The 26858-nt window shown below is 55.5% G+C and overlaps 1 protein-coding gene across 2 annotated transcripts in view; it reads right to left on the bottom strand.

Annotated features, from left to right (window-relative positions):
* ADAMTS14 (ADAM metallopeptidase with thrombospondin type 1 motif 14) overlaps positions 1 to 25022 on the bottom strand; it is a 68912-nt gene extending 43890 nt beyond the window's left edge. Inside the window, exons 1-3 of one of the 2 annotated variants that reach the window (XM_045568238.1) lie at positions 24665 to 25022; positions 22547 to 22989; positions 95 to 251 (exon numbers count right to left, since the gene is read on the bottom strand). In XM_045568238.1, coding sequence (XP_045424194.1) covers positions 95 to 251; positions 22547 to 22989; positions 24665 to 24746 — 682 coding nt within the window. In that variant the 5' untranslated portion in view covers positions 24747 to 25022. The remainder of the gene's footprint in view (positions 1 to 94; positions 252 to 22546; positions 22990 to 24664) is intronic. The other variant, XM_045568239.1, reaches the window with a different exon arrangement.
* Positions 25023 to 26858: the final 1836 nt, after the last annotated feature.

The following is a 26858-nucleotide window of genomic DNA, read 5'->3' as shown; positions in this document are numbered from 1 at the left end:
AGTCAGGCACTGAGAGCTTAGGGCCAGAAGTGACCTAAAAACACCCGAGAGGTGGGGACAGAAGTAGCGCTTGGGGCCCCTGCCCATGGCCTACCTTCGTTGTGAAGGTCCCCACGGGGCTCCGCCCACTCCTGCTGGACAGCTTCCCGGCGGTACACCACGTGTGTCCTCCCGATGGCCTCCTTGTCCTGCTGCCCCCGCTCCAGGGGCTCAATGAAGTAGTCGGTGCTGTCTGTGCGGATGAGGCCCGCCTGCCCGGGGAGAGAGGGGAGAGAGAGAAGAGGCATGAACACACGGTGCATGCCAACAGGTGACCATCTGTAACGCAAACGCATGTGTGCGTGCCCAGAGACTGCATGTGTGCAGGCCCTTCCTCCAGGGCCTTGGTTTGCGAGGAAGTTCACTGGCAAGGAGGTGGGGGGAGGTGTAGGCAAAGCAGATCCACTTTTACTGTGCTGTGTGCCCGTGGGGTGCCACATAAAATGTGATCTAAACAAAGGGTTCCACTGCTTTGAAAAGGGCAGAGGCGAGAAAGCCACTGCCATAAGGAATGTGCGTATACACCAAGGCACCACATTCCAGGGCAAAGCACATCACAGGGGTTTGGCTTCACCTAAGGGAAGACAGGAGGGAAAATCCTAGCGACAAAGGCTCGCTACCCCAAGGTGGGTGCCGGGCCCCCACTCCAACACAAAGGCTATTGTTTGAGGTTTACAGCACACATGCATGCACACGAGGGGGAGAGGGGGCCTGATGCCCACTGACAACAAAGGAGCCAGGATGGTGCACCAGGAATGCATGTTCTGTTTTTAATCTAATTTGTTCCCTGCAACAAAATATTCCCTTTAAAAAAAAATCAGTGTTGGCCTTGGAAATAAAAACATAAAAATCTAACATCGGCCAAGCCCAGCAAATGTGCTATTACCCCCCAGTGGAGGTGGTGATCACGAGGCCAGTGAAACACATAACTAGATGTGAGTCAATATACGTGTGCCTGCGTGTGCACACACACAAAACACGTCATGTCTATAAAGTAGTAAGACCTACCACAGTGCACGGAAAATAATATTTAACAAATAAATATTTGTTGAATTCCTTCATTTATTCGACAAGTATCTATTGGGTGCCGACCACATAGCAGGGACTGGGAGTGCAGCTGTGAACACAAAGCCTTGACTGAGGGAACCGTTTTTACCCGTCGACTGGGCCTTCCCCATTTGGATTGGAACTGCGGCAACTTTCTGCAACTCAATCCCACCAATTTTCCCACCTCAGCCTGCTCTGAGGTTGCCCCTTAGGGAGCCCCCTCCAAGACGACTGAACACCCACCATAAACCCCCAGCAGCGGCCGACCTTTTTCATGTCCCTTCCAGCTATTTCTATTAATCAAACTGAAAACACCATTTGGGATCAAAACCAAGATGGGCGCCTTTTGTGCCTCGTAAACAGACCCAATCAGGAGGCCAAGAAACGCTCTAGGGAAAGACGGCAGCATCACTGGAATGAGTTCGAGGCTTCCCCAGCAACCACTTTATCAGGTGGTGCTCAATTGTCTGCACAGGTTCTGATGCGCTTGTTGAAATGTCAGCGTCACACTTACTGGACTGGTCCTGAGGCCCCGTGACACACCATGGCAGGGGCAGGGACTGCAAGGGAGAGACCCACCCGCCCTGGCTCCCTCAGCACCCTCCCCTCTGCACCCTCCGCACCAGCTTCTTCTCCCAGACAGGCTACGTGTCCCCCGTCCAGGCGGGCACATCTCCACTCTGCCACCAGAGACAAGGAGACTCTCCCCGCATAGTGTCATCCGTGAAGTCCAAGGGAGGGCTGTGGGTTGCCCGGGTTGGGTCACAAGGTCACCCAGGGACTAGCAACCCTGGCTAGACCCTCACAGCTGGAGGAAGGGTGATGACTGCATCTGAAGAAGGGAGAAATTATTAGGGTGGCCAAAAAACCCACTGGAGAAGGGAAGGGCACTCCTGGTAGAGGGACCCCTGGGTGAGGGAGGAAAGACAGTGTTGGGGACTGCTGAGGTGTTCAGGCTCACGGGCAGAGGCTGCACCCAAACCTGGACAACAAGTGGTGGCCAAAGGGCCTCTGTCACTGCAGCCCTGCAGAACCCCCAAAGGAGGCCTGTCTCCCAGGGGACTCGAGGGCCTAGGGCAGAAGGGCCAGCTGGTGGCCTCCGGGCCTGGCACACACCGCCAAGGCCACTGCCGCTCTGCCGCCTGTGAGGAGGCTTCACCTCGACAACATCGCCAGTCAGCGGACCTCTAACTTTTGCTTGGATGCCTCCAGTGACAGAGGGCTCCCTCCCTCAAGACATCACATATTCTGTGTAGCGACACTCCTAACATTTTATTGGGCTGAAACACTTCCCTACATTCCATCCTCTATAAATAGTTTTATTATCATTGTTATTAATAACAGTACCTGCCGCTTATAATTATATATCATCTTATTCCATCTTTACAGCCCTGTGAGGTAGGCACTAATATCAGATCCACTTCATGGATGAGGAAACAGAGGTCCAGAAAGGTTAAGTCATTTGCCCACAGTCACCCAGCGAGTAAGTGTCAGCACTAGAACCGGAGCCCAGCTCTGCCTGGCTCGTAATCACGGTGCTCTATCACTTGGGTCATCCCTGGGTCCGTTTCTCCCCTTGGGGGCTGCTCGGAGCAAGGAAACACTCCTTCCCTACCCCCACCTGCAAGTCCCTGGGCCTCGGGTCTGGTCTGCTCACTTCCACCTCTGGGCAAGACCCGCCCCTGCAGTCAGAAGCCAGAACAGAGGAGACAGCACACGGCCCCCAGAGGAACAGCCCCTCCCACTGCCCCTCGGCCTAAAGGGATTCTCACCCCCACAGACCGTCTTCATCAGCTATTCTCCAGAAACGTGGAGCCCCAAGACCCGGGGTCTGGTCCAGCCGCCACACTCTCAGGCCTCTCCCCAGGGAAGGGTTAAAAAATCTCTCTCTCCCCGCACCACCCCTCCCTTAACTGTTTAGGACAAAAGAGTTAGAATCAAGCTCTGTGATATGCAAGTGGGAAATAAGTTTCTAAATTTCTCTGTGACTGTGGATCCCATCGGCCCCCCACGGTCAAGGGGCAGAACCTCCCCGGAGACTGCCCTTGTCCCCATAATGTCTTGTACATTGTGCCCAGGCCTTGACAGGTGGCTCTTGTCCAGGTCTGGGCTCCCCCCGGGCCTTGGAGACCCTCCTCCTGGAGAGAGGACAGGAAGGCAAAGTTGGCCTCCAGATCAGGAGGCAGGACGGACTCGGTCCCTTCCCCTCGGACCTCGGTTTCCCCATCTGCACGACGAGAGGTTTGGCCCAAGTTCCCTCAAACCCCTGTCCTGGCCAGGAAACCAGGCACCACCCGGGCAGACAGACTGGCAGTGAGAACTTTCTGGCTCCCTGCCTCCTCACTAAATTACTCCCGTCTCTCAATTTACGAGATGTTTATATTTCTGAAAAGTGGTAGCTCATTTTAAAGTACTAAAATCAACTCATATTTCTGTGTAAGAAAATCAAGAAAAGGCAAGAAATAAATCATGGTAGGCTAGAAAATAAATGTCAGCCATACCTATTTCCACCCATACCTTATTCTTTTGCAAACAGTAAATAAGTAGGAAATATGTACTAGAAAGGTTCTTCACACAATAAAAACAAAACAAAGAATCGCTGATCACGTCCAACTGAGCCACATACCGCGTAGGTCCTTGGCCCGTTTCTCCAAATGGAAACTCTCCAACGCACAGGGCTGACCACCCTCAGCCACGCTGTAAACCCCCCTAGCGTGGCTGCTTCTGCGATGGCTCCCCTGGGAGGTGTGTGTGGGCGACTGGGGGTGGTGGACAGGGAGGGAAGGACTGTTTGCATTTCCCAACGTGGCGGGTGACGTCATTTAGGTTGCAAAGGTGACGCCTTCTGCTGCCTCTTCATCCAGAGGCCTCCCGGCCACGCTGAGGTTTCCCAATCCAGGTTCCCCTCAAGGGAAGTCCCCAAGTTTAGGGTGTCACTCTACAGCACCCAAAGAAGACAGTCAGATGGCAGCTGGGGAGGTGAGTGCTGGCTTAGAAGTCCCCGTGTGTCCTGCCATGGGCCATAACAAGCAAGTTCAGTTGGTCACTGGCAGCTGTCCTACTGTCAGGGTGACGTCCCAACTGTTTCGGCAGGTAACAGAAGCCAGATTGTTCTGAAGCTATGTGTACATATATGCATGCATGTACTAATATATAAATGTGTTTATCCTCAAATGGCATATGTGTACGTGTGAACTGGGAGGCAGGGTACGCTCAGCCAACAAGCAGATCTCCAGGGAGGCCACAGCACAGAGCCCCAAGGACTGGAGAACGTGTCCTTGGGTGCAGCAAAGGCCACACTTGGGCACGGACGGGCTCTGTCCATGCTGAGCACAGAGACGACGAGGATGATGAGCAGGGACACAGCTTGGGGTCCAGGCAAGTGCAAGTGGCGTGGCCTGAGAGGGCAACTGCAGGCCTTCTGGGAAACGGGGTCCTGAGTCCCTGTGCTGTCCCCCTGGACTCGTAACATCCACTGAATGCCCAGTGCAACACCGCAGCTCCAGTGGAGCCAGCGGAGACGTGGGCCAGGTCTCCTCTTCTTTGCGCTTCTGAGGCTGGCCTACCCGGGGCCTCCCCGGGGGAGAAGACAGCAGAGCAGGCCACCTCCCCGTCAACCAGCCCACCGCCTCACAAGGACAGGGCATCCTCGGGCCTGAACTCATTCTGGAAATTCCATCACGAGGGTTTTACGACCACAGACAGCCCTTGGCCAGCTGTGCTGTCTCAGGATCTAGGCTCCCAGCAAATCCAGCTGGAAACTGTATGTTTTGCTGCAGAAAACAAGAGAAAACCCAGCAGCTGGAGGCTGGGGTCTACACATGAGGGTCAGAAGCAGCTCCTACCAGGCTCCTGAAGGGTGGCTTGTTCTTCCCCAACACGGCCACCTGCATCTGCATGCATGTCCCCCAGCTGCCTCCTGGACCACAACAGGCAGCTCCTTCCCTTCCCCCGCTGTCCTGCTCACCTAAGCCTGGCACCTGGCTCCAGCTATCACTGAACTTCATCAAGACCTCCAAGGCATGATTCACCCACCCCCAAGTCCTCACTTCCATTCTCACCACCTTGACCTCTCGGTCTAGATGCACAATAACTCTATCTTGCTCCATCCTGGTCTCCCAGAGAAGCTTCTCCACCCTGCTGCCCTGGTTCGGCCCAAATATCCACCTACTCCATGTGTGCACACAGGTGCTCTGTGGTCTCACTTGAACTCAGCAGCCACACACCTCACGTGAGCACAAGACCAGCTGGGGTCCTCCCGAATGGCTCAGACTCCCAACACCGCCCCAGCCCAGCCCACACCCCCTGCTGTGAACAGTCCTCCACAGCTGGGCCCCTCTCCTCTCCTGCGGACCGGTGCTGCCCCTCCACCCTGTGCTCAGGATCACCTCCTGTCACCTCCTCGAGGACTCAGCTCCTATGATTAGGACCGCTCTTCCCAGCACTGCTGTGACGTCCCCCCCACGAGACTGCACCCATCAGCATCTCCCACCCGCAACACTCCCTCCCTTCCGTCCCTGTGCAGCTGCTGCCCCAGGTCTCTGCTCCCTTCCACAGCAGGGAGCTTGTCCACACTCAGGCCTCCATGCTGCCCACCCCAAATGGCCTCTAGAGCCACCACTGCAGACTGCCCACCTGTGACCGCCACGCGGCAGGGCCAGCAGTCACTCCTTTGTCCTCGTCTCACTCAGCTCCTCCAGCCACACGCTCTCCCTGGGCATTTCCCCAGTTCCATGGCTTTAAATGCCGTGTTTGCAGATAACTCCCAAAGGACGTCCCCAGCCCTGACTCCCAGAATTCCCTGTGTGATGATCCAGCAGCCTCCGTGACAGAGACCAGGACCCCCACTGGACATTTCAAACCTTAAGGTCTTCGATGCCTGCACCTACTCCCCTCATAGTCTTCCTCATCTCAGCAAATGGCACTACCTTTTCCCAGTTGCTCAAGCCAAAAAAGAGGGAGAGGGGTGGGCACAAAGAACCGGGGCTTTTCAAGTCTGCCAAGCTCTGGTGGTTCTGTCAGTCAGTTTAGCTGAAAGTGTCACCCAGCATAACCCACAGGGGACACTCCCTCCAGTGGGTCATCCTGCCTGGGCTGCTGTCTCTGACGCATGGTAGGTAAGAGGGGCAGCCCCCGACACCCGGGGCCCACTGCTCCTACCAGGACTCTTCAAGGTGGCCCAGATCCCTCCCTCCCTCAACGTGTCCTTGTGTCTGTACGAAGTGTGGAGAGGTTGCGAGGCTGGGTGAGGGTGGGGTGTGGGGTGCACAACATCATGAGGAACCAGCCTCTGCTCTCCTGATAAGGGACTTGTATGAGGAATACAAGTCTTGCAACTAGATAATCAAAAGACAACCCAATTTTAAAATAGGCAAAAGACCTAAATAGACATTTCTCCAAGGAGGATACACAAATGGCCGATAAGCACATGAAAAGATGTTCAACATCGTGAGTCCTCAGGGAAACGCAAATCAAAACTGCAGGGAAACAGAATGGCTTGAATCCAGAAGTCAGATAACAAGCGCTGGCGAGGACGTAGAGCAACGGAAATCCTCGTACGTTCCTGGTGGGAGCATAAAATGGTGCAGCCACTTTGAAGATCGTCTGGCAATTCCTCAAATGATTACACAGAGTTACCATATGGTCCAGCAATCCCACTCCTAGGTAAGCACCCAGGAGAAAGGAAACATACGTCCACACAAAAACTTGTACACAGAAGTTCACAGCATTGTTCATAGTAGTCAAAAGATGGAAACAAGCTAAATGCCCATAACGGCTGAATGGATAAAGAAAATAAGTATAGCCATACAACGGATATTATTTGGCCATAAGAAGGAATGATACAGTGGCACATGCTACAACATGGATGAACCTTTAAAACATGATGCCAAGTCAAGGAAGCCAGACACAAAAGGTCATTTGTGATTCCATTCACAGGAAATGTCCAGAAGAGGCAAATCCACAGACAGAGAGAGTAGATTCCTGGTTGCCAAGGGCTGGGGTGATGTTGCATTAGAGGCTGATAGCTAAAAGGCATATGGTCTCTTTTTGAGGTGATGAAAATGTTCTAAAATTGACCATGGTGAAGATTATACATATCCGTGAATATAATTTTTAAAACCATTGAATTGTACACTTTAAATGGGTGGATTGCATGGTATGTAAATTATTTATCAACAAAGCTGTTAAAAAAATAGGCAACATGCATGCGGGAGGTGAGGGACTTGCACGGAGATGACACACACTGAGACAGGACACGCTCCAGCAGACGGCAGACGCTCGTGCACAGAGACACGCATGCAGCATGCAGGCTGCCCGCTGCCATGGAAGCGGGAGTCAGCAAGGCCGGGATGAAAGCCTGCAGACGCTGAGATTTCATATAATTCAAACCTGATGTGGAAGTCCCAAGCCTCGGGAGCTCTGCTGGAGGCTGGGGCCGCCAAGTCCTCTCAGCCCAAGCCAAAGAAAGTCTGAAAGCTGATTCTGACTGAGCTGCAGCCTTGGGGACAGGCAGGAAGAAGGAGCCCTTGGAGGATGGAGCTGAAACCTTCCAGGCTTGTCCTCAACTGGCACGCTATGCCACACCCCACACCGGCAGCATTAGAACTCCCAGAACAGGCCAAAGGCTCAGAGAAACACCAGGAAGCAGGGGGCCTCCACCAGCCGGAGGTACTTATCTGGGATGACTACTGGGCCTCAGTTCCCAAGGTCACGACATCTGCAGCCCCACACCCTGGGAGGTGCTGGGTGAAAGTCTGCTGAGGTCTTGCTGGGCCTGGCCCATCTGCAGCAAGAATCCTTTTCAGGAGAAAAGCAATATGGTGGGTGTGGCGGGTAAATGCAGAGACCGTGGAGCCAGAGAGTCCCTGGGTTCAAATCCTGGCTTTGCGACTCTCACATCATGTAATCTTGGGCAAGTAACCTGACATCCCTGTGCCTCAAGATTGTAACAGAGCCTACCTTGTAGGTCTGCTCCGAGAACGTCATAGACGCAAGGCACCTAGAATGGTCCCCACCATGCAGCGAGGGCAGTGGAAGCATTTGCGTGTGCTGCCGTGATTGTCATTACAGTCACTCACAGCGTGCTTGGGTGCTCCAATGGCTGGGGAGCAGGGCCTGCGGGGGCAGACCGGGGCTGGGAGCAACATTCTAGAATCACAGGAAGGTCTCTCTGTAACTCCTGGCCCCACTGTGGCCTGGCTCTGACCTGCCCAGATCCCCCTCCTGTAAGCAAAAATCCCTGAGGGAGAAAAATCCCAGTGGTTGAGCATCCTGCAGAGAAAAGTCCTCACCCAAAATAAGCGACTGGTAGAGGGTGATTTTAAAGGTGAAAAAGAACACGTGCAGACAAAAGGTAGGGAATACCTGGCTATTAGGGAGCTGTCTCTGGGTGGCAAAATGGTAGGCAATTTCCTGCACTTTAAACTTTCAGGTATCTTCTAACTTTTCTATGATTTCCTTATCCCAAAAGGCAAGCGATTCTGCACAGAACGTCTGCCTAATACAATGAGCAGGCAATAATCACATAACTCCCATTTCCTAAGACAAAGCTTTTTTAAAAAAGAAAGAAGCACCACGTAGCCCTCCTTCCCTGTCATCGCACTTTCCTGCCAGGAAGTGTACAGGTGGCACTGGGGGGTGCACACTGGTCGTTCCATCCCAGCCAGGGCCCTGCCCAGCTGCACGGCACAGGCCCTCTCCAAGCCTCAGTTTCCACATCTGAAACCAAACAGTTACTGGGCAGATGAAATGAAATAAAGAACAGGAAATGGCCCTCTTGGGAACTGGCCCGTGGCAGGGCGGTGGTCTCCTTTTCTTCCCTCCTCTGCCCGGCTTTCCTGGTCCCTAACAACCTGATCCCAGCCTCTCCGTCAAACACAGAAGACTCTCCAGGATGGGATGGCAGCGGTCCTCATCCCTGCGTGCTGTGCTTGTTAAAATCGCCTGGGGTGCCTGCAAAACGACTGCTGCCCAGGCCACACCCGAATCTCGGTGGGTGGGGCTCAGGGGTCAGGATGTTCTCGAAGCTGCCTGGGGGCTTCTGGTGTGCAGCTGGGGCTGAGAAAAACTCAGCCCAACCCTGGAGGCTGCCAAACAGGGGAATGGCACCAAAAGGAATGTTTAAGTGATCGTCCATGATTCACAAAGAGAGCAGTAGCAGCATGGGGGTGTCCACCCGGAATGAGTGCGATGTAATGCAGGAAATGGGCGAGAAAGAGAGGAAAGGAGCGGGCAATACGCGAGTGCCCTGAACGGGGCCAGGGGCAGGGAGTCCAGGCAGGCTGGGTTACTGCACACCCCTTACACCGAGACCCAGGGCCACCGAGACCACACGTGAGCTGTGCCGTAGGGGCTGCTCAGCACCTAACCACCTCCTCCCTGCAAGGTGTGACTCCCCTGGGGCGGCTGTGACCTGCTGAGCGGCCACTGGCAAGCTGGGGAGTCCTCAGTGCAGAGAGTAAGGACAGTCAATAACAGTCCCGCTGTGCTGATGTTGATATGAAGGGGACAACTGGCTCTGTCCTCTAGCACCTTGGAGAAGAGTCACTCAGGTTCTCAAAAGCTTGGTAAATGTTTTTAAAGGAGAGGTGGTCGCTTTTTATTTCTACCCCCATCTCACCCCCCAGAGGCCGGACACGGCTCTCACCTGCAGGTGCTCAGATTCCCATCTTCTGCTGCAAACCCCCTCCCCACCCCCACCCCACCCAACCCTGCCAGAGCCGGGCAGACCTTGCCAGGCCGGCAGCCACCCCGAGTTTCCATTACCCAGTGCCCGGGAGCCACGTGTCTCTGAGGCTCCCTGACCTCCCACACCCCCCCACCCCCGTCACCACCACAGCCCACCAAGCTCAGCCCGGAGCTCTGCCTGGCCCCTTGCTTGGCCGCAAGTCCAGGCAGCGGCTGCAGCTTCGGGACGAGCAAACAGGAAGCAGCCCTCGAGTGCCAGCAGGCCGTGTGGCTGCCAGGCCCCGAGCTGAGGAGCGGCGCCCTGCATCGAGGCCCTGTGCTCTGAACCCTCGGGCTCACATGCACGCCAGGGAAAAAGTGCGGCCAGGCCCCCCGCAGCAGAGGGCCAGCCCGAGAGGGGGCCCCCAGGTCACTGTCTCAGCCATACCTCCCCTTTGGTTGAGCCCTACAGCAGCCCAGAGGGGTGCTGACTTGGTTTCAAGCCATTCCTCCCCGTGCGAGATCATGCATGTACGTGTTTATCACTGAGCCCGACACACAGCCAGGCCTGCAGTGACAGGGGAGGCACTTGGTGGTGCCCAAGGAGAAGGTTCAGACGGAAGGCAGGTGAGCACTGGAGAAGGGAAGGGGTGTGGACCTAGATATCTGAATTCCTGTGTGGGCCCCACGAGTGGCTCCTGACAACACAAAGCCCCAGCAAAGGTGGCAGGTTACTGACCCTAATCCTGCCCCGGCCCAGCACCAGCCGGTGTTCCACAGCGCGTGTCCCAGATTTCTCAGAACTCTGATACCTCCCCAAAGCACGTCTAGCCAGTTCCAGCAACACCAACGCCCAGACTGTGGCCACCAGTGCCCTCGGCCTGTTCCCCTCTCACTTCGCACGTCTACTCGGATGTCTACGTTGCTTCTCCTACACCTTTGCCTGCAATGCCACTCATTCATTCATTCATCCTTCATCAGGCAATTACTGAGCGGGCCCTGGTCTGGGTGCTGAGGACATGGCCAAACGTTCCCTTCACGTGGAGCTAGCACTCTACAGAGGAGAGGAGACAGCGAAAAATAAGGAAAAATACCAATGGAAAGAGCCATGGAGGGAAAGTAAACAGAGGAATAGAGAGGTCTGGAGGTTGAAATTTTAAATAAGGTGGTCAGGGAGGATGTCACTGGGAAGGTGACATCCCAGGTGTCACTGGGAAGGTGACATGAGATTGAAAGCCTGAGAGGACTGAGGGCAGGCCCTGGCAGTGCCTGGAAGGAAGGTTCCTGCAGGGAGGGCAGCGAGGAGGAGGGTGATGGCCTGGCTGGCTTCTCCCGGAGGACTGTCGCGCATCGTGGGAGGACTTTAGCTTTAACAGAACTGCTCTGGCTGCAGTGGGCGGATGGACGGCAGCAGGCAAGGGAGAGCAGTGAGGGAGGCTCGGACCACCGTCCCGGAGAGACAGGAGGTGGCTCACACCACCCCGGCACTTGGCATTCTTCTTACGCCCCTTTTGTTTCCCTCTCAGAATTACTAGCAGCAAACTCCCACGCGCAGCCACACGGGACCTGTTCCATGCCTGCAACCACGCGAGTTCACACGGGCCCCTGCCGGGAGCTCTGCCAGGAAGGCCCTTCCCCGCAGATGTCACCCACCCCACTGCTCCCTCCTCTGGGCCCCGGTGGCTCTTGAGGGGTGCTATATCCCTGTCCAGATATCTCTGTGTGTCCCTATTCTAGATGTCAGCTTCAGGGGGACAAGAACTGACTTTGGAAGGAAACCATCTTAAACAAGCACCCTGTGGGTCAGGCCTTCACGCAAACTCCCTCGGTCAACCGCCCTCATGCAGGGTCTGCTTTCCCACACTTGTGGCCAAGGATTAGGGGATGGCATATTTTCCCCAGAGTCTCCCCTCCCAGGCACTATGGATTACGAGGTGTCAAAGTACCAAATGCCCAGTGCACGCAGGCCAGCAGTCGGTGGGCTGCGGGAGCTAATTCAGAGCATGGGCTCCTGCTGGCCTTAAGGGGCGGAAGTGATCCTCTGCTGGGGGTGGGGGGAGCGACAGGCTTTTTCTGGACAGATCAAAGGTATAAATATGTGATTGGCTTAAAAACAAAGGCTGACAAAGGCCTTCAGCAACTCGTTGGGAACAAGGTCTGCATTCAGACCAGCCGGGTCCTGGTGACCAGTCTCACCTTCAGACGCTTCTCTGAGAAGGACCTGTTCTAGTGCTCCATCAGCGTGTTCCCGAAAGCAGAAGAAAATTAGACTGCGGGGTTTTTAAATGTTCCATGACAAGTAATGTGTACATAACAGCAGCCCACTCCCTCCCTGGTATTCTGAAAATGCATAAAACAGCGGCAATGGTGACGTCGGGCTGAGAAAGGCCAGAAGGTTCATTTGAACTTCAAATCCCACTAACTGAACCATTTCCATCTGTTTTTCTTAGTTGGCCTCCAAGTTTTAGGGAAGACAATGCCATGCAGACGTCGAGCAGCCCTCCCACTCGCAGTGGGCACCCCAGAAACACCTCTACTCAGTGCCCTCCCAGGCCCAAGGGTTCCCAGGGTGCCCCTACCCCCACTGAGGGCCGCTTTTGGACCCATCGCTTTTAGCATTCATCACCCTGAAGTTGTTGCCACGGCTACCGTATCACTGAACATCACAGTTTATGACCTATCTTGTTTTGGGATTGAAGTGCTTTAATTAAAAAGTGTATTGCACCATGCACCACAAATGAATTTTCTACAGCAGTTTTAGATAATACAATCCCCAGTTACAACACTGAAGGAAAAGTCGAGACTCAATTGCTCATTTAAAGGGCTGTACATACTGTTTCTATCACAGAAAGTTTCATACAACTGAAAGTGCATTAAGTCACTTAAAATATATACTCCACCATGACCTTGGGTCTCTGTTCACACAGACTTGGTCTTTCCTGCTGACTCAAGACAGGCCGCCTGGGACCACGGGGAACACAGACTGGGAGCCAGGGACCTTGGACTTCACCGGCCCCAGTATCTGACGTTCACCTGCTGCTGCACGACCCTGGGTGAGTCCCTTCCCTTCCCCGAGCCTCAGCTTCCTGGGCTGGAAATGAAGAGGAGACTAGGGGCTCCCATAGCTGTCTCCGACTCAGGCCAAGGTCAGGGTGAACTGTGGGAATTACACTGAGCTGAGAGTCACCAAGGAGGTTTTCCTAACACAAGGAGCATCTGAAGACGCCGAGTTCACATTGACGGGGAGCCCCTTGGTGCTGCCAAGGATGAAGCAGCGGGTAAATATTATCCTTGCTGTTGTTCCTCAGGGCTCTGAAGGCAGGGCAAGGCCCACATGCTGCAAACTGAGTGCCAGGCCTGGCAGATGGTTTGGGAACTTTCCACTGCAGGGCCAGGGAGTGCGGAAATTCCGTGCACGCACCGAGAGCCCGGCCGGGCCTGCACCACGCTGAGGCTGGCAGGCAGGTGGAGAGGCCAGCACAGCCCCCGGCACACTCACCAGCCCGCTGGGCAGCCCCAAGGCCACCCTCCCTCCAGCCACCACCTGAGACGCCGAGGAGGAAAAATAAAACCAGCCCTCGCTGGAATGGGAGGCCGGCTCTGCTCCGAGGAGCCATGTCAGGTGATGTCTGGCTTTTACTCCATATCATAAATAAGTTATTAGTCCAGGGCAGACAGAGATGCATGGCCGCGAGGAGGCAAGGGAGGTAAGATCTGCAAGACCAGACTCCCTGGAGCACGGGAAACCCCCAGGGACCAGGCCCGGACTCCACTCGGACAGACAGGGGCCCAGACGGGACGGGGCCTCTGGGAAGTGGGAGGAAGAGCTCTGGGATGGGCGTCAGAGGCCGGAAAACAGACCTACTGGGGAGCCTGCCTCAGTTTCCTCACTCCAAGACGCTGGCATTAATAAGAATAATAAAAGCCACCTTTTATTGTTCCAGGCACTGTGGCAGCACTTTAAGTGCATGATTTCTAATCGACAAAACTGCATCTGTAAAGTGGGGGTCAAGGTAGGGATCCCCACTTTATAGATGGAGACACTGAGGCTCAGAGACGTCGAATCCCTTGCCTATGTTCAGTACGGAAGTATGTTTGCAAAGGTGGCTGCAACCGTTCCTCCTGTTCCTATGCACGGTGAGACTCTGCCGCTCCTCCCCTCAAGAGGAAGAGTCCATTTTCCCACTCTCAGAAAACCTCGTCTGGCCTTGTGGCTTGCTTTGACCAGAAGAATGCACAGAAGTGACATTATGCGACTTCCAAGGCTAGGCCTTAAGAGGTCTTCAGCTTCCCCTTCCCCTCTTGGAACGCTGCCCTGAGAGTGCCTGAGAGCAGCCAGACCCGCCTCCTGGAGGACGAGAGGCCACAGAGGGGACAGCTGAGGCCACCCAGCCCTCAACCAGCGCCACACCAGTCACGTGAATGAGGCCAGCTGGGGGCCTCTGGCCCAGCCCACCCTCCAGCTGGCCCAGCTACGGGGGCAGCTGGGAGCAAGCAGGAGAGGCGCCGCCCAGCCACCCTACACAACCAGGAGGAAGAACACTTTGCTGTTGTAAGTTCCTCCGTTTCAGGCTGTCACACAGCAGTGACAACTGAGAGTCACTCGGTTTCCCCACACTGCCTGCCTCCCCAGGAAAGCCTGTGCCGCCCACCTCCTGGGATCTGGCTGCCATCACGACACCCCATGCTGACCGCGGCCCTGGGTGCAGCCCCAGGCCCTGGCACCCCGTCATCAGGAAGCAGACTTCTGTCCACACTGAAGACCCACGGCCACCCTGGCAGGAGGGACCCACGGCCACCCTGGCAGGAGGGTCATGAGAAGCTCCCTTTCACTCCAAAGAGCCCACTTCTTGTTTGCAGGCTACAAACATAAATTCCCAAAGGGATTCGTGTTTTCCAGGGAACTGGGTGACCTGAATGGCAAACATGACCAACCAGCTGGCACTCTCGGGAGGGCGTGCGCCCTGGAGACAGACTCACAGGGGAAGGGAGTGCCTAGGGCAGGGGGGCAAACCGGGTTCCTCCCCACGCCCACTGGGCCCACGAGGAGTGGCTACGTGGAGCACACGCAGGAGGATTCGAGTCTCGGGGACAGCACCACAGTGGGCCTTCAAGTGAGCAAATGGCAGCCTATGCCTCCACTGTCACCTCGGGCCTAGGAGCAGATGGACAGTTGGCCACAGAGAGGATGACAGGTGTGCTGACCCTCACCTCACTGGGGTGAAGAGATGTAAACCAGAATTTAAGCCAGCCCACCAGGCGGTTCTCCCGGCAGGCCTCGTGCCAGGGTCACAGGGACACACAGGTGACTGCACTCTGACCTGGCCTTTGGGAGCTCCCGGTGGGAACGCTGAGGCCAGCATGCCGACTGGGGCAAGGAGCAAGCTGCAGCCTGGGAACCCACAGGCCCGGGTCCCACTGAAGGCCCAGAGTCCCCTGTTGGGTGGCACTTAGACAGAGGGGGTGCCCTTGACTCCCTCTTCTTTCCTGCCACCCTCCCCTCAGTCCCGGCAAACTCACCAACCAATAAACCCACACCACTTAATAGCAACCCCCAAAGTGTACTGGCTACTGTGCTAAGTAAGCCCTTTACACACATGACAACCCTAGTGTCATCTCCACCGTACAGACGAGGAAACTGAGGCACAGACAGGTTAGAAAGCTGCCCACAATCACAGCATGTAAAAGGCAGAGCTGGGATTTTAGCCCTGGCAGTCTGGTTCTGGGGTCACTCTGGTCCCCAGCTCATACGGCCTCCCCAGCAACCCAGGCCTCCAGCTAACAGCCCTGCTGTGTGTGGTTCATACACCATCTGAGGAAGGAAGACAGCAGCCTGCACAGCCAGAGCCACCAATGAGGCTGGCGAGGCAGGCCAGCTAGGCAGTGAGGCCTGCGCCAACATGGGGCCAGGCACAGGCTCCGGCGGACCCCCTGCCCCTCCCAGGGTCTCTCAGCACAGATGTGTCAGGCAGGTGGCCCACAGGTCAAGATATAAGGAGACAGGCCAGCTGGGCTCTGGGCAGGAGCCCAGTCACAGTGGAGACTCCAGGGCTCCACAATGCACATCCCCCGGGGGCTTCCCAAGCGGCTTCCCAAGGACAGCCGACTCACTCACTCAACCAGCAAAGAGCTGCCGCCCAAGCATGGACAGGTATTTAGCACAGAAAACCAATGAGCCACAGGCAAATCCTCCCCTGACCAGCATCACAGCTGGAATTATTGTCTTTCCCAAATAGTAACGTGACTCCTGCTTACAAACCTGTCATGGCTCCCGTGGCCCTGGGGGTAAGTCCAAGCTCCATGGTGAGGCGGATGTTTTCCAGTTACATTTTCACCATTCCCCCTCTCCTATGGAAACCTGGGATGAATCACCATTTCCCAAATCCTGCAGAGACACAGGATTTCCTTCCCTGCAGAATCCCTACAGTTACTACTCTGTGGCTTCAAAAACTCCTATTGATTCTTTAAAACCCAGCCTAAATGTCCCCTCTCCTGGGAAGCCTACCCTGAGCACCTGTCTTTCTCAGTACTCACCACTAGGCCACCCGTGGAGTGCATTATGCTCCCCACATTCCCACAGACCACTGCAGTTTAGTGTGGTCTGTGTCGTTTTGTACTGTCTCCTGTGGGTGCCAGCCTTCTCTCTAGACTGTGGGCTTCTGGAGTACACGGACAGGGGTGGAGTTTCATTCCTGCATCCCTAGGGCCTGGCCAAAGGCCTGGCCCTGGGCACAGGCTGACAGACTGTTTGTTAATAGAGTGCTCCACTTGCCACCTCTCAGCACTCCCCTGTCCCAGAGGTGTGCGGGGTATTACAGACCAATGAATACTCACACTGGCACTGAGCAAGCACCACCTGGCCCCCTCTGCAGACAAAGCTGCCGCAGCAGAGGACAGCAGGGCTTGGCCAACCCAGCAACCAGAGGTGGCCTCAGATAACACTTATGATCTACATGTTATTGCAATAAAAGGGACTCTACGATATTTATAATATTTATCATTATTAATAATTACTGTTAAAAAGTAGCCATTCTTACTATTAATAATCACTGAAATAATCTCCATTTCTTAAGGCCCCATCACGAACCAGGCACTTTACCTTATCTCGCTTAATCCTCTGACCAACCCTACAGAGCTGGCTCTTCTCCCCTCCTGGCAGACGAGGAGTCTGTGCACAGAGGGACCTAGGCACTCGCTCCGGGTCACACAGCGAGTCTGTGCAGGGAGAGCAGACTCTGTGCTTTCCACCGCCCGAGACTGTCAGCTCATAACCACTGATGCCGCCATTCGAGGGCCCCACCGTGGGCCAAGCACTTTTTGCAACAGCTTTATTGAGATATAATTCACACATCTCACAATTCACCCACTTAAAGCGCAGTGTGATGGATTTTAGTGTATCCCCAGAGTCGTGCAACCACCACCACCACAATGTGAGAGCATTTTCATCACCCCATAACGAAACCCTCACCCTTCAGCCGCCAGTCCCCCCAGCCCCACCCCCATGGCAGTCCCATTTTAAAGACAAAAGGGCGGCGCTCAAAGCTCCTGTGCCTTGTTCAGTGGTAAGGTGCAGTGGTGAGCAGCCGGCCAGACTCAGCCACCCCTGCCCCTCCCGACGCCGCCTGCCAGGGTCTACTCAGTGCAACCCATCAAAAATGCAGGCTCTGCAGAGTGGAAAACGGAACCAGATGGTGACAAATCTTACACATGTGGCTGCTTCAGAGCCAGGCCCTAACTCACAGAGGCACCAAAGGCTGAGGGGGAAACATAGTGGAGGCAAGCCTTGTCACCCTAGCACAGTGTGACACCCCAGTGCAGGGCACCATCACCCCAGTGCAGGCCACCGTCACTCTAGTGCAGGGCATTGACACTCCAGTGCCCATCACCCCAGTCCAGGGCATCGAGGCAGGGGAGGCAGAGGTGGCTGTGGGGGAAGCAACCCTTCAGGAGGCTGGTGCTTTGGGTTCTAGATGGACACAGTGAGCACACGGCCCCACTGAGAAGGGGACCCCACTCTGCCAATCCCATCTCTATACCCCCAACCCCTTCAGGACCCACAAAGAACTGTCCCCCACCCCAGGCCCCCACATTGCTCCCAGGTGCACAGAGTTAGTAGCTCTGAAAAGCAGCCCATCAGGTCACTGCTGACACCTGGACACATTCCCAGCCTGGGACCCTGGGGCCTGACAGCATCCCAGGCTAGCTGCCCCCACCCCAGAGGAAACTCTATGCAGGTAGGATTAGGCCTCTCCACATCCCTTATTTTCTGCCCCCAAACATCTTCAAGCCTGGCTGGGCCAGTCATTCTCCTGCTGGCCAGAGGCCTGGCACTATTTTCCATGTTTATAATGTTGGAACAGTCTTGAGACAATGCCATCTCTTCCAGGGAGCCTTCCTAGATGCCCAAACCAAAATAAATGGGTCCTTCTGCTGCTGCCTCTCATAGGATTGTAATTAGTCTACTTTTATGTCTGGATCTCCATTAGTCTTCAAACTCCTCCGTAGCAAAGGCCCTGTGTATTCAATGCTGGATCCCTCTCTTCCCCCTCCCCCCGCTATGACACACACAGGGCCCTTCAGAAGCGCTGTCCAACCCCAGTGTTCAGTGTGAATTAACCGCAGTGTACAGAACCCACCCTGCGTTTGCCCCCGGTTCCCCCAGGACAGTGACTCTATGGGCTGGCAGGAGGAGTCGGAAATGAGGATTGAGCCACCAGGCCAGATACCAAACTTCTCACCAGAGCAGCAGAGGTGCCAAATGGCTGCGAGTCTCTGCCCACACAGAGGGGTTTTCTTCAGACCGTCTTACAGATGGAAGGTTGGTTTGGCTGTAAGAACCAAGCTCAGGGACTGGTCTCATTCTTCTCTGAACCTGCAGCCCAGCCCAGGCCTGGCCCAGAGCTGGCCCTGTCCCCGCCAGGGAGAGAAGAATCAATGACAGGCTTACAGGGGCCTGGCTCCAAACTCCGCTAGCTAGGCCTGCTCTGTGCCACAAAGTGCCAATGCCAGAGCGGGAAAGGGCCCAAGTTTACCAACTCCAGCTTCCACAGTGCATCCAGGAGGTCACCGGGGCCCAGAGAAGGAGGGCAACTTGCTCAGAGTCACACAGCCATGTCTCCTGACTCCCAGCCCAGCCTCTTGCAGAGACAAGGCTGCCCCATCCCTGCCCCTCACCCCCTCTTCCATCCTGCCCTTCCTCCAAGGTCAGATCAAGGCCCCTTCCCCAGGTGTCTTCTAGGATCCACACCCCAGATGCCAGTCACCCAGCTGGCATGCCACTCACTCCTCTGTCCGACCATTGCTAGCTTGCTCGAGCGCTTCCCTCTGCCCAAAGTACCCTCCCCACCCTCTGGACCCAGCAAACTTCTACTCATCCTTCAAGGCCGAGTTCAAACGTCACCGTCTCTGACATCAAAGAGAATAATCACTTCCATTTACTGATTACCCATCCCCACTGTGTTCTGGAAAACCAACAAGTGAATGTTAAATCTACTAGTGGGGTTTGCTTGTGCTTGGCACCCAAGTTCCTTGGGGACAGGGACCTGACCCTGCAAAGCAGGGGTAGTAACAATCTCTGCACACACAGCATTAGACTGAAGGGGGCATGAGGGTTGTGTAAAGTCCTGTGCTAACAGAAGCTGTCTGCACTACTTTCATATCACCTCCCTATGACTCAGTTTCCTCAGCTACAAATTGGATGAAGTTAACGCATGTACACGGCAGCAGGCACGTTGTGCCTGGGCTGTGTGGGAAGGACTCATTAAGGCTGCTGTCATTATCTGTGTCACTTTCCTTTTCTGAGGATCTCCCTGTGGACCTTGTCCCTGGCCAGCACTCAGTACATATTTTTTTGAAGTGAAAGGCTTTGGCATTTGAGATGTTAGAGAAGACAAGGTTAAAATCCACAGACCACGTAAAGATGCAGAGTTAAATCTTATCATCAGCAATGCTACACTGTGGCCTTCGAGTCCAAAGGTGAGCTCAGCTGGGTCATTGTGGCACAGTCCCTTGCTCTCATAGGACACAGGGCAGTTTACTGGAGGGGGATGGAAGTGAGGAAATCCTGGCCTGCGGTGACCTCTGTGCTGGCAGCCCCAGGGGACAGGCAGTCAGATAGCACCACCCCTGGGGCCTGGAGCAGGAGGCATTCAGGTGCCAGACATCAGGACTGGCCTCTGGAGACAGCCAGGGCATGAGCAGTGGCCTGGTGGTAAGCAGTGGCCCAGCCCAAGGCTCAGCCCAGCCAGGTCCATTTCTGCCCTCACCAAGGACAGGGCAACCCAGGCAAGCCATGTCCTGGAGCCACCGTTCTGTGCCAGCCGCAGAACAAGCCTCCAGAAGCTCATCGTGGACAGCCTCTGGGAACTGAGACCTGATCCGGCTTTGGCAAATGTCACACAGAATCGATTCTCATCTGCCAGGGAGTATCGAGTGCAGCCCCTCTCTGGACGGATGAGAAGAATAAAGCCCAGAGATGAGAGTGACTCGTCTAAGGTCACACAGCTCATGAGAACATTTACTCAGAGCCCACCAAAAGTCGGCAACACCATCTGAGGAAGGCCCAGGCCCAGGCCCAGCAAACAGCCCTGCCCCCACCATCCGCCAGCCCCGACTACCAGAGCAGGAGTCGCTGTCATAGACACCACACTGTGTAGCCACGTGATCATGCTTCGTGCAGGGCTGGGTCCGGGTCCTTTATGGCCCTGATCCTGCAGCACCTAGCAGCCAGTCTCTACTTGCCAATGGGCTGCTGAGCTGGTTCAAAGACAAGGGTGGTTTTCAGGGTGCAAAGGGGGTAAACAGCGACTTATTAATGGTGGTGATCACCCATGCATGCCTTAGTTTAGGTCCCCAGCATGCACTGCTTGAGCATGTCCTCTGTGCCTCATTCCAAGTGGACAGCAGAGAAGCAGGGTCACCAGCCCTGTCACTGAAGTGCCTACAGTCTACTGGATGACTTTAGAAGGAATTCAACACATAATTCCATCAGGCTGTTGGTTTGCACCAGCACTTCCTGTCTCTCCACCTGCATGGGCACTGCAGATAATTCCCTATATCACTTGGAATTTTCACCCAAAACTTGTGGCCACAGACAGCTCTAGCCAGTGGGGGTACCGCGGGCTCCTGTGGCACAGAAGTGCACAGCCAGCAGCAGAGACTCACACTAGAAGCCAGACAAGGTCTTGGGCTTCTTCAGCTGACCTTACCACCTGGGTTTCTCAAAGTCTGCTCTAAGGAACGCTTGCATCAGATCACCTGAAAAGTTTGGTAAAGATGTAGACCCTCGATTCCTCCCTTAAAAGTCAGATTCTACACCTCTCACAAGGTGCTCTGGTGATTACAATACACACTCAACTTTGAGAACCAACCCCTGCGTAGACCATATCTCTCAATGGGGGCCCTATCACCTCCAATGGGGTGGAAATTGATTCTTGTGAAGGCAAAAAAAGTCCATCTTTTTGTACATAAAGCATGAATATACATGCAGTATATAAACAGATATTCAGTATATCTGTGCTATTTTAATTTCACGGGGAAAGCTGGTGCAGTGGTGCATGCCTGTAGTCCCAGCTACTCGGGAGGCTGAGGCAGGAGGATCGCTTTAGCCCAGGAGTCCGAGGTCGCAGTGAGCTGTGATGGTGCCTGTGAACAGCCACTGCACTCAGCCTGGGCAAGGTGGCAAGACTCCACCTCTAAAACAAAATAAAATTTCATGGAGATGGAAGGCATAATGTTAAGGGAGAAATGTCTGAAACATTCAAGGTTCTTCCTTCCTGCCAGGGAGGAAGAACCCCTGCTACCATCCCCGCCCCATCTGACCTGCCCCTTCTCAAAGTGGAAGGGCAGAGAGGCAAGTGGGTCCATTCTTGGGACACATGAGCTCACACCTGACATCACTGGCAAAGAGAAGACCATGGAAGGAGCCGCCCAGCAGGGCCCTGAGGATGTCATGCCAGCGCCCTCCAAGGTGGAGCAGCGAGGGGAACAAGAGCCAGCCTCAGGTGGGAGTGGGAAAGAGGGAGCCCATCCACGGCTTTCCAGTTTGCAATATGGAGCCAACTAGCCGGCATCTGGGAGCATCTGCGAGCAGGGAAAGGGTCCTAAGAAAGGGACCATGTAGAGCCGCCAGCAAGCGGCAGGCTGGCTTTGGGAAAAGAGACAGGTGGAAGAGGAAGGACATAACATGCCGATGGCCAAAACTACAACAGTGGCTAAATGGCTGAGCCTCAACTGTGCGCCAGGCAGGCGCCAACCACCCAAGACGCTGCCCAGTGAGATGGGTCCCATTACTACCAGCAGCGTGTCAACTCCATGAGGGCAAGGACCATGTCTGTCTCAGCCCCCCTCCCCTAGAACAATAAATATGTGCAGAATGAATAAATCCCCATTTAACGCTAAGGGAAAGAACCACAGAGACATTCACTTATCCAGGTCCTCCCAGCTAGGGAGTGGCACGGCCACGACTCAAACCCCCCAAGTCAGACCCCAGAGCCTGCTCTCCTCACCCCCGAGTTTGTCTGGACGAAGACAGCCCAGCCAGGTAGTTTGTGGTCCAGGTGGGTCCACAGATGGTGAGGGGATGAACAAGATAAAGGCACCCTCCCAACTCGGCCCCTTCACACCTGGCAGAGCGTGAACCCGGCAGCCAGCAGGGGCATGCGGTGCGCTCTCGGGAAGGCAGCACAGCCCTGACTTGGCCCGGGCTACACACGCCCACAGGAACCCCACACACAGGGGAGCCAGAGAGAGAACCATGTGGGGGGGTCAGCTTAATGAGGGCCTCGTCCCTTACCAATCCATCACAGTTGCTGATGGCAACAGCTGCCCCAGGCATTCCCGTGACACCTCCAGAGTACACACACTCCTGCTGCAAGGGCTGTCGGAACAGCTCCCGAAAATCCTCCTGCCACTCCACCGAGGCTCCTGGCACCACCAACCGCCGGTTGGGCCGCAGGCGCAAGTGCAGTTCCTTCCCAAAAACGGTAACATTGAAGTACAGGGAGTGGCGCCCCATCCTGCCAGGCCACAGGGTCCCTCCTTCCGGGTGCAGGGGGCTGCGAGCCACCCGAGGGTGACTGAAGTGGGATGGTGGTGTAGGTGGCATGTCCACTCCCACACTCCTTGCGGAGGCTGCTGCTGGGCCAGACACCACATGGGAGAGGAAGCGTCCCCGAAAATCCGTGCTGCAGGGCACTGTCACACCATAGCCACTGAGCTTTCCAGAGAGGCGCAGCTCTGTTGGAGGTAAAGAAAGAGTCACTTCGATGCAGTGTGTGCAGAGGTAAGGGGAAGTCGGAAATCCCATGGGGGCAGGGAGGGATCTGGAATCCTAAGTGTCACCTTAGATGGACCCCTTAGCTCAAGTGCATCCATTTTTCATGCATTGCTTCCTGAGCTCCTGGATTTCCACGCTTGGATGCATGGTGTTCAGGTAGTTTGCAGACATACATTGTTCCAGTAACACCTGGATCCTTTTTAAACTTAGCAGAAGAAAACAAATGATGCCAAACAGTCCTGTCACTCTAGCAACAAGCCTTCCAGCCTTGGGCACTGCCTAGGAAAGGACTGAAATTCCCCGAAAGCCCCCAGGGCAAAGAGAGGGGAGGCCAGATCTGCCCCAACTCCCCCAGGGTACTGAAGTCACAGCCCAGGCTGGGGTAGGGCCCTTCTCCCCAAGTTCCCAAGAATGCAGCTGGCAAAACAAACACACCTAGAAACCCAGGGGATCGTGGCACGTGTCAAGGAGAAGGTGGGGCTGGAGACGGAGGGAGGGACGACACGGTTCTATATTTTTCCAAGGTTAGAAAGGAAACTTTTTTAAGCAGCGCAGTGGCTGCTGAGATTTCTGCATGGCCCAGCCCCAAGCTGGATAAATATAGATCTTCAAAAATAAAAGGAGACACAGGGGGTGACCTGCTCACTTGGGCTGCATTAAGCGTGAGGTCATGGCCCATGCTCCAGGCCACATGCCAGCAAGCCCATTCTAACGCAGCTCTCCCTGAGCCCAGCCAGGCTGGGCAGCAATGACAGCTCCCTGGCTTCCAGGGCTGGTGATTCATGGGTGTGAGTTTGGGAGGAATTTTCATTTCCACACAGCTCTACCTCTCGCCTCCCCTGTTCCCCGTACTGATAAAACATAGAAAATGATGCTTCCTGAAAATCCCCCATGCCCAGGGCAGTTGTGGATGGAGGGTGCTCACTCTCCTCTAGTTTGATTATCACAGCAGAGGACCCCCAAGACTGCTGCAAGACGGGTCCCACTGGGGCACAGGAGCAGGGCTCGCAAACAAGCAGGCACCCTGCCTGGAAACGACCAGGGCCTCCTCCCCGTGCTCAGAGCACTAGGACAGCACCCCATGCTGCAAGGTGTGGAGGACGCATTCTGGGTGTGAGAGGATGTCTGCGGCCTTTGAGAATGCCATGCTGGGGGGCTCCAAGGATGTTTCTGTCCAGGGTGTGGTGGGAGGCGATCACCTGTTAGCCTGACTCTGTGTATGTGACACACACACACACACTCACATACACCCCTGCACACAAGCTGGAGACAGAAAAGACACTGAAAGAGACACACGGGACAGAGAGATAGATACTGGGAGAGAGAGGGAGGGACGGAGGGGGAAGGGGAGAGAGAAAGAGAAAAAAAAAGCGACATATACATTGCTCCTAAGAAGAGACTCAATGTTCCCAAATTCTCTCCTGTGGTCTCTCTCTACTTCTAGTGTCAGAATGGGGGGAAATCGCGGGACAGCGCCAGTGGCACATGGGGAAGAAAAGAGAGCAGTTCTGTCCCAAGCGTGCATACTGCCTCCCACCCGCTGGAACGCTGCCTCGATGGCTCGGGCACCCTAGTGCCACCCTGATCGCGTGCACCCAGGACCCCACGGGCCCCGCGCGCCCAACCCGCACGCACCTGGGGTCCGACTGCCTGCGGTGGCGCAGAGCGCGCAGTGCAAGGGCAGCAGGCAGGACAGCAGCGCGCGGAGTGGAGCCATGTGGCCGCGCGGGGACGCGGGCCCGGGGGGCGCCCGAGCCCCAGGTCCCGGCTGCGCGCGAGGCTGGGGCGTGCCCCCGGCTGTCCGAGCGCCGGCCGGCGCCCCCGCCTCCGCCGCCGCCGCCGCCGCCTCCTCCCGCCGGCTCCCGGCCCCCCGCTTGGCGCCGCCGCCCGGACCGCTGGCTCGAGCGCCCGAGGCTGCCGGCGGGAGAGCCGAGCTGCTGGCGCGCCAGCGCCCCGCGTGCCAACTGCCGGCCGGTCTGTCCGCCCGCGCGGTGTCGCCCCGGGACGCGGCGGGAGCGGGGCCAGGGGGCGGCGGGGCGGGCCGGGGGTGGGCACACCGGGCGGGGCGGGGCCGGGCGCGGGTCCGAGAGGGGGCGCAGCGCGCCCGGGGGCGGGGCGCGGCGGCCTGCGGCCCGGGATCGGAAGTGCCACGCGGAGCCGGTCGGAGCAGCGGCTGCTACCGCACTGGGCCGATTGTCCCCTCAGACGCCTGGGTTCCCTGGAGTGGTGGCCCAAATCCGCTTCCCAAGGCCTCTCCTCCCCCTTTCTTGGCCGCCTCTGTTTCTGTTCCAGAATCCTGGGGCTAAAGGGGTGTCAACTGCATTGGGGGTGGGACTGGGGGTGAGCCCCCCCAGTAGAGGATGTCGCTCTCTTTCTTTCATAATGGTCTTGATGACCCACGAACCATAAACCACTTGGATCTGCGCATTTTCCAAACTGCCACTCCCTGGGCCCCAGGGTGCACTGACTGGCCTGTGTCCTTGTGATGGGCAGGGATGAGGAGGGTGAGGAGAGAACCCTGGATTCATAGACAGCCCTGACTGAAATCTTAGCTCTGTGCCTCAGTTTTCTCATCTGTGAAATGGATGTTAACTATCGCACATAATAGGTGTTCAATAAATGATAACTGCCTTCCACTTCTGTCCCTGACACCATGCTGCAGCCCAAGGTGGAAAGAACCAAAAGTTTGAGAGATGAGAGTGGATGCCGGTCTTGCAGTGGTGTTGAGGCCAGTTCAGCAGTTAAGTCAGACAGCCCAACAGGAAATCCATGCTCTTGCTTTACTCCATAAATGTGTTCCTAACAATTTGCAAATAAACTATATTTCATGCAATCCAGAGGTGGGAACTGGAGAAAGGAGATTTTTCCTTTTTTGAAATAACTGTGAAATAAATAATCTTTGAAATGATGCCAAGATTTTGGAGGACCAGTGTACTTAAAAGCAGGTTCAGAGAGCTGACGTATATTATATTCCAAGCAACAGCAGAGTATTCAGTTATTTGGAAATGGTACCACCAAACTGATCTGTATTATGATTGGGAAGAATAGAATTCCCTTTTCTCCTCTTCCTGGTCCTTTAAGGTCCGCGAAAGTCAAGAGCCAGACGGCATTTTGTGTGTGAGGACTGGCGGAGCAAGAATGTGAAAGGTTGTGTGTGTGTGTGTGTGTGTGTGTGTGTCTGGGAGCTTCCAGAAGAGGCTGAGAGGTGCCCAAGCTGGTGCTCCTTGGCTTTACCCCTTTGCAGACCCAGTAAATGATCTCAGGATAAAATGGCTTCCCTTCTCAGGGTCTCAGTTTCCCAAGCTGCAGAGTGGGGACCCTGAGGGACCAAAGGGAAGAGTCATGGCATAAGGATTGCTCATTTTCTCCATGCCACGGGGCCATCCCAGAGAAACTCCCCTAGAAAACTCAGAGGCCTCAGCTCCGTTCCACCCCCTTCTTCCTGCACAATCAGGATAAGTCAAGAGGGACAGACTGCAGCTGGGACCCCAGTGGCCTGACTCATGAGCCAGTCTTGGCAAGCAGAAAGCAAAACCTCACCCTGTTTCTCTACCCCCACCCCCTTCCCAGGGGCTACAATGCTTGCTTTTGTTGGCAAGTATTGTGTGTCCGAGCTCTTTTCTACTGAGGGAGACTTTGTTAGGAACAGGGGACATGGGGGTGTAACTCAGAGTCAGGGCCAGAAGGTGGGGGAGATGGCTGGGTGGCCATCTGGATATGGGCAGGGCCAAAGCAAAGAAATCCCCAGGTGTCAGCTGGGGACCCCCCCCTAGGAAGGCAAGTTCTGGGTTTTCCAGTGTCTTGCCTTTGTACTTTGCACAGGGGTAGC

This window comes from Lemur catta, chromosome 14 (genome assembly GCF_020740605.2).
Source record: "Lemur catta isolate mLemCat1 chromosome 14, mLemCat1.pri, whole genome shotgun sequence".
Lineage (NCBI taxonomy): Eukaryota > Metazoa > Chordata > Mammalia > Primates > Lemuridae > Lemur > Lemur catta.
Note: the sequence above shows the minus strand (reverse complement) of the source record. Positions and strands in the feature narration are given on the sequence as shown.